This window comes from Pavona decussata, unplaced genomic scaffold, assembly GCF_977016875.1.
Source record: "Pavona decussata unplaced genomic scaffold, jaPavDecu1.1 SCAFFOLD_48, whole genome shotgun sequence".
In the NCBI taxonomy this organism is placed as follows: Eukaryota; Metazoa; Cnidaria; class Anthozoa; order Scleractinia; family Agariciidae; genus Pavona; species Pavona decussata.
The window spans coordinates 2,417,825-2,430,380 of record NW_028145470.1 but is presented as its reverse complement, the minus strand read 5'-3'; the positions used below and the strand labels follow the sequence as shown (position 1 = coordinate 2,430,380).

The following is a 12,556-nucleotide window of genomic DNA, read 5'->3' as shown; positions in this document are numbered from 1 at the left end:
ACGAGGCTTTCGATACATCTTAAGGACAGGGCCTTCTAATAGAGAAGGAAGTATTTTTGTGGGGTTTATGACTATGTGAGAAAAGCAGATCTTAGCAAGGGCTATTGGAATCCAAAAAGAAAATTGGGGGTAACCGCGCATTTTTCAGAGATAATTAAGCAACAATATATCATTCTAAAAAGCGCCAAAATATAGAGCAATGTATGGCAGTTTTTCCTAAATAAAGTTACTTATCTCTGAAAAAAGCGTGGTTAGCCCCAATTTTCTTTTTGAATACCAAGAGCACTTGTTACGTTCAGCTTTCTCCGCATAGTTTTAAACCGCGCAAAAAATATCCCAGTGTTATTAGGCACCATCCATAGGAAACCCGAGTATCTCAAGATGCGCAAAACGAATGTGCAATAACAGTAGTAGGCACCGTCCTTAACTTAGAAGGGCTTTGTGCATCTGGGTCCTGATTCTCAAATAATTTAACTGAAGTGATTCTTTCAAATGTTTCAAACCCAAACAGTGTTCATTTATGAAGACGGTCTCATTCTGCAGTTCTGTTTCCGTGGTGATGTTGCTCTCAGACAGTTCCAAGACAAAGCAGGTATTTTACACATATCATATCTTTATTTACGTTTAAAATTGTACTAATTCACTAAAAGCTTAAATGATTTAACAAATTTCAGTATCACCAAAGAAGAAAACAAGCCAGGATTTCTGGGCCCAGTTGTTCGAAAGGCGATCAACGCTAATCCCCGATTAAAAGTTAACCGAGGTTTGTATCTCGCTCGTTAAAACCTGTTTTTAATAGCAGATTTTTAGCTAAAGGTAAGGAAAAGTTTACTTCAAAACTGAAGGGCAAAAATCTTTTGGAAAAATACTTATTGATTAGTTATTAAACTCGGATCAAACTTCACGTTAACCCAGGATTAGCTTAATCAGGCCTTGAACAACTGTGCACTGGACATTATTTACGCTGGTAAACAACCGCAAAGGATCTTTTGAGCTACATGTTTTCGACGCAGGAGCCATATTCAAGAAGCCCTCTTTAGTTACGATGTGTCCTTAGTACTGTTTATGAACAGCAGTCTGTTGTTATTCTAAACAATACATAAGATGCATCTGAAGTTAGGAGGCCTCCGTGAATCTGTCCCAGTAATTCAGGTTATACGGAATATACATTAACTGACACATTCGTACACTCTGAAAAATGTGTACCCTAGTTTCGTATTTCTTTTTCGCCCTTTTGAAAAGTTTTAACAATTTTATTGGGCGAAATATAAAAAGAGAGCCTAAAAGGGTAAGGGCGCTAACGGGCCACGAGGTCCCATGGGAGGCTCCCACTTGAAACTGGAAAAGTTCAAATATATGACAAATTGATAAAGTTAAAATGTGTATAAATTATACAAATATATACAATAGAAAGAAAAACTATGAAGGATCATTTTACTCCCGATTTTACTTTACCTTTACGACTTCTCAACGGAGCTTTACGGACTTAAGCTTTACAAAACTCTACAGCGTTATTTAAAGTTTAGTATAAATCTGCTATTTCGTGCTGTGATGGACAGTTACGAAGAAGGGAGTAAGTGCAGACCATGTCGGCATAGGCGAATGTAAAAATGGGACGAAATACCTAACCAAATCCCCCCCCCCCCCCCTTAAAAAAACTGAAAGAGGTTTCTCATACCTTCAAAGTAATTTCTCAAACATTTACGAGTCTAATACGTTGTTCCCTATTGTGTAGGCTTTAACAGACACGAAGTGATCAGACGTTGAAATTTTTAGAGTCAAAATGGATACTAAATTCCCTTTTGCAATTAAAATTCGCTATTCTCAAAGTGAACAAATTAGCTAGAACTTATCCGGGGTTCAATGCCTGTCAGATTCGATACATTTCTAAGACTATGCTGGTTCTTAATTCTGTCACAATGAAACTGAAATAACAATTACTTGCTTTCTTTCGTAATAATATGAAATAATGCACCAGCTGCTCACACAAAAAAAATCCCAAGCTCCTTCACCACACCAAAACAACTTCCCCTCAATATAATACGGTGCCTCTATAATCAGTCCAGAACATGGCTAAATAATTTCAAATGAAAACGGTCCTCGTAATTACGCAGAATGTTATTAAAACATCCAACAGATGTTTTCCTGTAGAATTTATCTCGTTACATTGTCTCAGTATTGAAACCATTATCATTACCCCACACGATCCAGTATGTACCTGATATTTACAAAGTTACGGATGCTACAAGGACTTTACCAGTCAGTAGACAAAACTGAATCGTCTTAATGCAATTTCAGGACTGGGCAGTAAGGCGTCCATCCATGAGCAATTGTTGTTGTTGTTGTTTTTGTTTTTCCTATACGACAACAGCACTAAATTGTATCAGGCTTTCAGATAGTAGCCGGAACTTAAGCGGCGACTACGCGTCACCTGAAAATATAACTTCATTTCATGTGTGCTGCATCGCAAAATATTACAACTCGTTTAACTTCTACAGAAACGGAAAACTACCCAGAAACCAAATTGGTAGGAGTGGCGTTCAGTTTAAGAAAGAGAATGAAGCATTGACCTTTTTGTGTGTTCACGTTCTCCACGAAACCTTCAATTTAGTCATTTCAAGTTGTCGTTTTACCGAGGACGGCCAAGAAATGTACCAAAATTCAAAATGCACGTGCAAAGCGATTTTTTTTGCTCCTTAAACGTAGTTAAGAAACACTACGACAACGAAAACGTCACTTGAAAATATTAGTTCGCGTTACTTTTACCACTTTACGATTATTCCAATTCGTTCAACTTGTGCAATGTTGCCGAACTATCCAGTGACGGAACAGGTGGGAACGGCGTTTAAGTTGACACAGAGAATGGAAAATTTACCGTCATGTTCTCCACAAAACCTTGAATTTGGTCATTCCACGTTGTTGTTTGGCCGAGCACTGTGAAGAAATGTACCAAAATTTAAAACGCACGTGCACGGCCTTTGTTTTTCTCGTTAAATCCTATTGTTTTGTCACGTCGTTGCCGTCGCCGTAGTAGCTACTAGTAATTACTTAGTTCTCAATAGCTAAAGCGAAAGGCTGAAATCATAACCCGAGCGGGAAATTTAAATACCTCAGGAAAGTTTATTCTCTCTCTCATGGTCCCGTGCGTTTAATTTTCGCGCAGTTTTTCTTTCTCGTTCCATCCTATCAACCTCCATCTGAGAGCCTGGAAGAGACTATGCGACAACCGTAAAAAACAATGAGTGCCTGTCAGTTTGGTAACGTGACATTATAAACTACTTAATTTAAGTACTTATACTAAAAATGTTCCTAAGATATAGCACATCGTCTTTTGTACTTTGCACAAACTCTCAAACTCTCCTTTACGTCAGGATGATCTTCACTGTAAATTTTCTTTCTAATCCTCAGTGCCTTTTTGTCGCATTCTTTTGCTTCATTGTGCTGTCCAAGCTTCCTGTAATCAACAGCCAAGTTGTAATAACTTGCTGCTACCTCAGGATCTTCTTCACCGTAAATCTTCTTTCTAATCATCAGTGCCTTTTCCTCGCATTCTTTTGCTTCATTGTGCTGTCCAAGCTTCCTATAATCAACAGCCAAGCTGTAATAACTTGCTGCTATCTCAGGATCTGCTTCACCGTAAATCTTCTTTCTAATCATCAGTGCCATTTCGTCGCATTCTTTTGCTTCATTGTGCTGTCCAAGCTCCCTGTAATCAACAGCCAAGTTGTTGTAACTTGCTGCTACTTCAGGATGTTCCTCACCGTAAATCCTCTTTCTAATCATCAGTGCCTTTTCGTCGCATTGTTTTGCTTCATTGTGCTGTCCAAGCTCCATGTAATCAATAGCCAAGTTGTAGTAACTTGCTGCTACCTCAGGATGTTCCTCACCGTAAATCCTCTTTCTAATCATCAGTGCTATTTCGTCGCATTCTTTTGCTTCATCGTGCTGTCCAAGCTCCCTGTAATCATAGGCCAAAGTGTAATAACTTTGTGCTACCTCAGGATGCTCCTCACCGTAAATCCTCTTTTTAATCATCAGTGCCTTTTCGTCGCATTCTTTTGCTTCATTGTTCTGTCCAAGCGTCCTGTAATCAACAGCCAAGCTGTGATAACTTGCTGCTACCTCAGGATGTTCCTCACCGTAAATCCTCTTTCTTACCATCAGTGCCTTTTCTTTGCATTCTTTTGCTTCCTTGAGCTGTCCAAGCTCCCTGTAATCAACAGCCAAGTTGTGGTAACTTGCTGCTACCTGAGGATTTTCCTCACCATAAATGCACTCTCTAATCATCAGTGCCTTTTCATCGCATTCTTTTGCTTCATTGTGCTGTCCAAGCTCCATGTAATCAAAAGCCAAGCTGTGATAACTTGCTGCTACTCGGGATGTTCCTCACCGTAAATCCTCTTTCTTATCATCAGTGCCTTTTCTTTGCATTCTTTTGCTTCCTTGAGCTGTCCAAGCTCCCTGTAATCAACAGCCAAGTTGTGGTAACTTGCTGCTACCTGAAGATTTTCCTCACCGTAAATGCACTCACTAATCATCAGTGCCTTTTCGTCGCATTCTTTTGCTTCATTGTGCTGTCCAAGCTCCATGTAATCAAAAGCCAAGCTGTGATAACTTGCTGCTACCTCCGGATGTTCCTCACCGTAAATTCTCTTTCTAATCATCAGTGCCTTGTCGTTGCATTGTTTTGCTTCATGGTGCTGTCCAAGCTCCCTGTAATCAACAGCCATGTTGTGGTAACTTGCTGCTACCTGAGGATTTTCCTCACCGTAAAGGCACTCTCTAATCATCAGTGCCTTTTCTTCGTATTCTTTTGCTTTCTTGTGCTGTCCGACCTTCCTATTATGATAAGCCAGTTTGTAATAACTTTCTGCTACTTCAGGATGTTCCTCACCGTAAATCTTCTTTTTAATCATCAGTGCCTTTTCCTCGCATTCTATTGCTTCATTGCGCTGTCCAAGCTCCCAGTAATCATAGGCCAAAGTGTAATAAGTTTCTGCTACCGTAGGATGGTCCTCACCGTAAATCCTCTTTCTAATCATCAGTGCCTTTTCGTCGCATACTTTCGCGTCATTGTTCTGCCCAAGGTTCCTGTAACGAACAGCCTGGTTGTAATAACTTGCTGCTAGCTGAAGATCGTTAAGATTCTTTTTAGTTATGAGCATTGCCTTTTTTTCATATTCTTTTGCTTGTCCTATTTTATGACGTTCCTTACTATTTGTTCTTACGTCACCGTACGACTTGTTTACAAAGAACAAATTCCTTCCATTACATTCTTTCGCCTCACTTTGCTGTGCAATGGACAGGTAACCATAGCGCAAGCTGTAAAAACTCTCTCCTTGATCGGAAATCTTCGTTCTAATCTTCTTCGCCATTTTGGTGCATTTTTTCGCTTTAGTAGGTTGTCTAAGTTCAATGTAGTCAACACCCAGGCTGGCATAACTTGCCGTTACATCGGGATGTTCTTCCCCGTAAGTCATTTTTCTGATCATCAATGCCTTTTCGTCGCATTCTTTTGCTTCCTTGTACCTTTGAAGCGACCTGTAATCTGAAGCCAAGTTGTGATAAATGGTTGCAATATCCGGATGTTCTTCACCGTAGATTTCTCTTGCAATAATCAGTGCTTTTTCGTAGTATTCTTTTGCCTGATTGTGTTGTCGTTTGTCACTGTAAAGAAGACCTAAGTTGCTGTAGCCTGCCGCTAAATCAATGTGTTTCTCACCGTACATTTCCCTTGAGATGGAGATTGCCTTCTCATAATATTGTTTCGCTTGATTCTTCTCTCCGAGGCCGCTGTAAACAAGACCAAGGCTGTTATAACTTGATCCTACATCAGCGTGTTTCTCACCATAAATGTTCCTCCTAATAGAAAGTGCTTTTTCATGGTACTTTTTGGCTCGCTCGAACTTTTGAAGCTCAATGTAAAGATTTCCCAAGGTACTGTAAATTTCTGCCGTGTCGGCATGTTCTTCACCGTGAGTTGCCTGAAAAATCTTCATGGCTTCTTCAAAGTTTGATAGTGCCAACATTCTCTTGCATTGCTCCTCCAACATTTTCCCGCGCACGCAGAGAACCTCTGCTTTTAATAAATCACGTTCGCGCGCGCTGGTTATGTTCTTAATCGACTGAAAGGCGGATTTGGAAAATTTAATTGCATCTGATGGTTTACCGAGGTCGCAACAAACACGTGCAGTTGCGCAAAGCCATGATACAACATTGCCGGGAGTGACTGAGTGTGTTAATTCCTTCACTAAGACATCTCTTACTGCAACATCGGTGGCAAGGATTTCATGAAGCACTTTACAGTGTGAGGTAATATTGCGTAACTTTGTACAGGCATACTCACTCTCTCTCAACAGCTTTCGCTCCGCCTCAATTAGCGAGTAAAGAGTTTTAATTGCCGCAGATATACACTGAACTTTCTCCGAAAAAAGAAAATCAGGCATTGAAGCTGTAGTGAGCACTTCATGGACAATGTTATGCAATTTTAAATAGCAGGGTGCATCATGTTCCCTCTTTAAAGAAGTTATCAGAGAGGATTTTAAAATCTTTGCTCTTATTAACTCGTCCGCTTTTCCGGTTGTACGGGCTTTTACAAAGTCAACGGCGGCTTCAATTGGAAGAGAATCGTTTGCACACAGTGAGAGAAAGCAAAATGTTTGACGAAGAATTTCGTCGCTTTCCGATACCCTGTTTATTGCTATTTTAATGGCCGTGGTCATTGATCTTGAGTAAGCCAAATTTTCTGCCGCAAGAGGTTGTTCTGTTTCTTGGCGTTTTCCATCATCCATTGTTTCCAGGTAGTTTACCCAGCCGTAGTTTGGAGAGCCATTGCTGACAACTGTCTGTACGTAAAATGCAGCGGCTGCTAAGGCAAGTGGCTGATACTCAAGAAGCTCGGCAACTTTTTCAACCTCTTTGTGATTTGAAATCTGTGAATTTTTCTTTAGTAACTCTATTGCCTCATCTTCTTTCATCCCTTTATCAAGTGACTCATGGAACGTGCCAGGAGCATTAAAGGGGATGGAACTACTGTCTTGAGTTGTAATTAGCACCTGACCGTGGCCCCATTCTTCACTGGCAGTCGGAGGCAGATTGCTGCGAACCAAGGACAAATCAACAACGTTGTCAGCGATCATTAGCCATTTGGAAGCCTTTTTCATCTTTGGCAAAATCAAACGCTTCAGGTGCTGAATTTTTTCTTTTGCACTGACTTCTTTCAAGGTGGCCAGGTTGGTCAAGGTGTATTCTGTCACTCCCAGCTTTCTTGCCAGATCCATGTACGAGTCAGCTAGTGTTTCCAGGGTTTCTGCATTCAGTGTCACAACAAACGTTAAACCTTCACTTTCTTGAGCTCTTTTGTCGAAAAATTCTTTTCCAATTTGTCGAGCGATCTGAGTTTTGCCACAACCAGGAATTCCAGACAAATAGATAGTGCTGACACCTCCTTCACTCCTTTCTTCCAGTTCTTGCATTTTGGTCATGATGTTCGTGACCTCATTTGATCGTCTGATGATTTCATGGGATGGCTTGAATGCGAGATTGCAGAAAGACTCTACTCTGGAATGGACCTCCTGTGTAAGGGCTTTAACTTGAGCTTCTTTTGTTTGCAGGTCCGATGTAAGGCTTTCAACTCGTTCCTCCTTCTTCTGTATTGTGTCTTGAGCCACTTGTAAATCAGATTTTGCTTGTGTCAAGTCTACACGTAGCTTGTCAGCCTACATCTTCAATTTATTAACCTCTGCCGTGGGGAAGCTCACCTGGTTTTTAAGTGCCTCGATGTCAGCGATGGGAAGATTTAAAGAATTGAATGCAGCTGTCACTTTTCCTACGCTGTTCTGGAACTCAGTATCGTTGAGGTTAGCCTCACTAATGTGAGCAGTATCGTTGCGGATTTGACGGAGATCATCAACATCTTTTTTGACCCCCAGACTAAGAGTGTTACCAATGCTATCTGAGTACAGGATCGCAAAGAACAGACAGCTACAATCCCACTCTCCCGTGTTGCCATTTTTCATTGTTGCCAGATATCGAGCATTCCTGGTGTGACTTCTTCGAGATTCTTTGTTGAAGATGTCTCGGCCATTCTGTGGTGTGTCTTTCCATTCTCCAACCGGAGTTGTCTTGTAAAGGAAATCCCATTCCTGTTTGAAGATTTTCCGTAGTCCTTCCGGAACTAGGTTGAAGACGATGTAACACAGTCGAAAATAGTTCAGTTGTTCTGGAGTGTATTCCATCAGAGAAGTTTCTGTAGTGCAAGCATCATATTTTGTGAGTCTTAAAATGTTTTTGCTTATTATTTTGCTATCCATTTTCTACAGATTGCCGGTTGTTCTTCATAAAAACTAAATTTTTTTTGGTAATGAATTTTGTGCACGTAAAATAGTTTTTGCGGTCCAATCTCAGTGCCTTATTCAGTGACAGGCAGGACCCAGAAGCTTTAACTGAAGGACATTTGTTATGTACGACACGCAGCCAATAGTATATCAACGACTCAATTTCACTAGCTTAAGCTGAGCAAATGGAGAAAATTCTAAAGATATTAATTTTCGGGTTTTTACAAAGTGAAGCCCATTTCATATTCAAATGAACAACAGACTGATGCTTTGAGTGGTCAAACTGCTTATTGCTTCGATACGGTTTGATTCGTTCAGCCTCGATATTAAGATATCAATTCTTCTAACTTTTCCGTTTATTAATGCATTTCTCTGATAGCTGTGAGAAATTGCTACTTTCGATTTGATAACGGAGTGTGTTCTTAATTTTCTTTAATTCACGTTGTATCAATCGATATTGTACAGTGAAAATTGAAATATTGATAATCCGTAAAGTTTAAATGAATTAGTAAATATATAACTTACCTAACTGAACAGGCAGTCAACTGCGAGACCGAACTTTTTATATCAGAACTGCGAATCTGTAATAATGTAATAAAGCAAAGGTAAGACTGTTGATACAGCGGTTATTGCAAACTTAAATTATCACCTTTTTATATAATGCCATTCAAAAAGGCGCCCTTTGCACGACAAATTGTTGATTGTGTACTTACTAAACTAAAGTTAATTCGAAGCTCGCGTTTGCACGTACGTTACTGTAGATGTCATGTGTGACGATAAAAACAGTTCGAAACATGTGATCAATTTAAACTGCTAGTGACAATATTAACAGAACTGAGGCGTTATATATGAAGCCAGCCCACTACCCGCGATATGCACCAGAATTTTATGAGTTAACCAGCAATAACGTAAGTTCGTATAACACATGCTGTGTTTGTGTGACACAGGAAATACTTCAAACAAAACTTAAACTGTCGAACCTAATAGAGGAAACAATATTTTATAGCAAACACGACTAATAACATAGAAATGATTCGCAATATATTCAGTGTCATACAAAAATGTTATGGTATATTTTTAAAAATATTCCATCTCATTTATTTCATTGCGCATATGCCACACATTGACATTCACATCCTAGCAGTATGCAGGACATTTGTCCAATAAAGATAAGTTTAATGGCCTTAGTTCTCACGAGTCTCCTTTAGCTCAGTGGTAGAGCATCTGAAGTAGTAATGGTTCGACTCCTGATAAAAGCACTCGAATTTCTTTTTTCTGGGTTTGCCTGTGTCACTGACTGAAGAATACATCACTTCTCACCCTATTCAGCGTCGTTTATACAGTTAAAAGATAGTATCCGCAATACTTACTCGAAGTCCTTTTGCTTTACTTGGTCTTTCAATGTAGTTATTGTCTCTGAGCGCCTCTCTGACCTCAAGTCTTCATTAAGTACAAAGGCTGTTGAAACGTAATTAAATTAAAGCGAATGTGAGGAAACTGATTATACAAGTTGGTCAATAATTTGCCCTCGTTCCTTTTTATCATAAACCAAAGTACGTATCTGTCCTCTGCGTTTTGGTCCTTAAATGTTCCAAACACTCCAAATCTTCAAAATAAACATAAGAGAGCAAATTAAAGGACCTAATGTTCTCTTCATGATAGAATGACTTTTAATAAGTTAAGCAGACAAAAGGTTTACTATGGCCTAAGGCATGTTAGCAAACGAGAGATGCAAGAATGTTTACCAAACGACTTTAACAATTTCATGTAATGATAAACAGCTTTAGAAATAATAGTTTATGAAGTAAAACTTCTTTTATACTGAGGAGTCTTTGAGTTAACTGAAGCCTTCCCGGCTGACGTCTGCGGACAGGAATGAATGCATGAATTTTTTCCTAAACCAATCCAGCTGAACATGAGTGAAGTCCACGCTATCACAGACAAACGATCTTTCTAAGGAACTAATTTTCAAACATTCTATCGATTAACGATCATCCTAACTGTAAAAATGTCATGAAAATTTCATGTACACATTAAGCTGTTTATTTTGCTTTCTGCATGAATGACGCACAAATGAATTATTTTTAAATGATCCTTTATGACATGGTCTTAATAAATAAACTCTATGTTTCTATATTTCATCCAGCTTAGTGGACTTAAGAGATTGTCTTATATAGAATGCAACAATGCAATTTATTTGAAACAGTCACTCCAAATCGTTGGGAGTGGCCTGTCCTTAGTTGTCCTCTCTGTCTTTAGGTTTTCAACTGCGAAGCACAGAGGATTGATTACAAATGTAAAAGGGTGGGGGTTCTTCCCTTCTAATTTTTCACAAACAACCTCTAATCAAAGCGGATACATCCTAGTTATACCCTTATTTTGTATCCATTTGCCTCATTTTGTCATGAATTAATGATTGTCAGAAGTCGAATGTTCTTTTGATGTAAAAAAGGTTAGGCAGTGACGCCTAGAATAAACAATTTTAATCCCAATTAGAAGCCAGGTGAATGCACAATTAGTTGACGCATATGTTTTTGTCGAAAGCTCACTGATTCTGTTAACAATCTAGTCACTTAAGTCCTTGTTACTTTTTAGCTTATAGGTACTTACATTGTTGAAGAAGTTCTTAGATTCGAGATTGATCCTCAATATAGCAAGTTCTCTTCTTTTTGTGTTGATCACAATTCTGTGCTGAACGGAAGGACAAATGAAAGTGAAAGCACACGAGACAATAGTTTATTAGTCTTACATCACTGACTATATGCACATAACTAGTGATTGGTTACTGATGCCTGCGTCTGGCTAGCTGATATATGCAATGATTAATTACCTCAAACTTGGAGAGCCATGTCGTATTGACCCGGATTCAACGCCGCGAGCACTGAAAGTGGATCACGGAAACGTTGGAAACAGGTCACGCTAGTGACCATCAGTTCATTTTGTGATTTCATAGCAGCATTTACGTGTTAACTGTAGGATTGATTGAAGATACTCATAAAATAATGTTGTGAATTTAGTCGATTAAATAACATAAACGGTGAACGGAAAGTTTGTAGGTGATGCGTGACACTGGAAAATGATTATCTGAATGGATTTATGTGAAAATAAATATCAAAAAGTGTCAGTAATGGTTAAAAAAAGAAAAAAAACACAGACGTTTCTGGTATATAACCCTTCTCCAGTGAATTTAGTGCCTCGTTAAGAGAATCTGTGGTGCCTCATAAATAGTGTCTTTTATGAAAGATGAATTTGTGAAGATTGAACCACCGTAACAAAATAGAAGCACCAGATCAGTGTACAGTCAGTGGTTCTCTTACGAACCACTAAAATAGAAAAGCAAGGCTGATTTCACAGCATTCGAACGTCTGATAATTTCATGGTATGGCTTGAATGCCATATTGCAGAAAGACCCGTTTCTGGAACTGACCTCCTTATATTGAAGGGCTTCAACTTTTGCTTCTTTTGTCTGAATTGTGCCTTTATCGATCTTTAAATCAAAACGTAAGGTGGCTCTGAATCCCCCCCCCCACCCTACCTTTTTTTTAACTTTGGAAAACATTGCGTCCTCACATAACGATTACACCAGGATCACGTGAACGTCTGATCTGCGCTACTGCAGAAAGACACTACTCTGGAACTGACCTCCTTTACTTTGCAACCTTAAATTAAAATTTATGACTCTAAATCCCTCTCTAAAGTTTCGTAAACTTTGTAAAACGCTTTGTCTTGACACGCTGTTTACAATTCGAAAGTAAAATATGGGAATCACCGTGCTCGTTTGATAGCTATAATCACTTAACACTAAAATAAGGGCAGTTTATAACAGGTTCTTTTGTTGCTATGGTAACCTGCTCAGGGACAGCGTAGCCGGGGGAGGGGGGCTGGAGGGCTTTACCCCCTTCCCCCCACTTTTCGCGAGGAGGACATTTTATTTTGTTTTAGTATGATGTACGTATGAAGAATAATTGAGAAAGAAGATGCTCCCAAGAAAACGACGCGCCCCATCTCGTTATGAAGTGGGCACTAGTGAGCCACAACATCACTTGGTCCCTGAGAGACCGAAATCCATATAAAGCCTTCTTCTCTAAAATCGACATCTCTATAATACGGACACTTATTCCTGTCCCCTTGGTGTCCGTAATAAAGAGATTCAACTGTATTATATTGACAGTATTCATTTTGTGGGGAGAAAATACGTGTTGATTCGTAAAATAGACAAT

At 39.3% G+C, this 12,556-nt stretch overlaps 1 protein-coding gene and 1 long non-coding RNA gene across 5 annotated transcripts in view; one reads left to right on the top strand and one right to left on the bottom strand.

Annotated features, from left to right (window-relative positions):
- LOC146481745 (uncharacterized) overlaps positions 1-12,556 on the top strand; it is a 155,497-nt gene that overhangs the window by 31,710 nt on the left and 111,231 nt on the right. For 2 of the 4 annotated variants that reach the window (XR_014864328.1, XR_014864327.1), the window contains exon 2: positions 512-592. The exons of the other annotated variants lie outside the window; for them this stretch is intronic. This is a non-coding gene — a long non-coding RNA (uncharacterized LOC146481745). The remainder of the gene's footprint in view (positions 1-511; positions 593-12,556) is intronic. 4 annotated transcript variants of the gene reach the window in all.
- On the bottom strand, positions 4,350-11,293 carry LOC146481752 (uncharacterized). Its single transcript, XM_085107854.1, has 4 exons — positions 10,947-11,293; positions 9,707-9,794; positions 8,862-8,917; positions 4,350-8,248 (listed from the first exon to the last, which is right to left on the bottom strand). Exon 4 carries the CDS (start codon positions 7,482-7,484, stop codon positions 4,371-4,373), a length of 3,114 nt encoding a protein of 1,037 aa, XP_084963980.1. The 5' UTR covers positions 7,485-8,248; positions 8,862-8,917; positions 9,707-9,794; positions 10,947-11,293; the 3' UTR covers positions 4,350-4,370.

What these genes read in the sequence shown, in the direction of transcription:
- LOC146481752 (XM_085107854.1), bottom strand. Translation starts at nt 7,484, where the DNA reads ATGACCAAAATGCAAGAACTGGAAGAAAGGAGTGAAGGAGGTGTCAGC.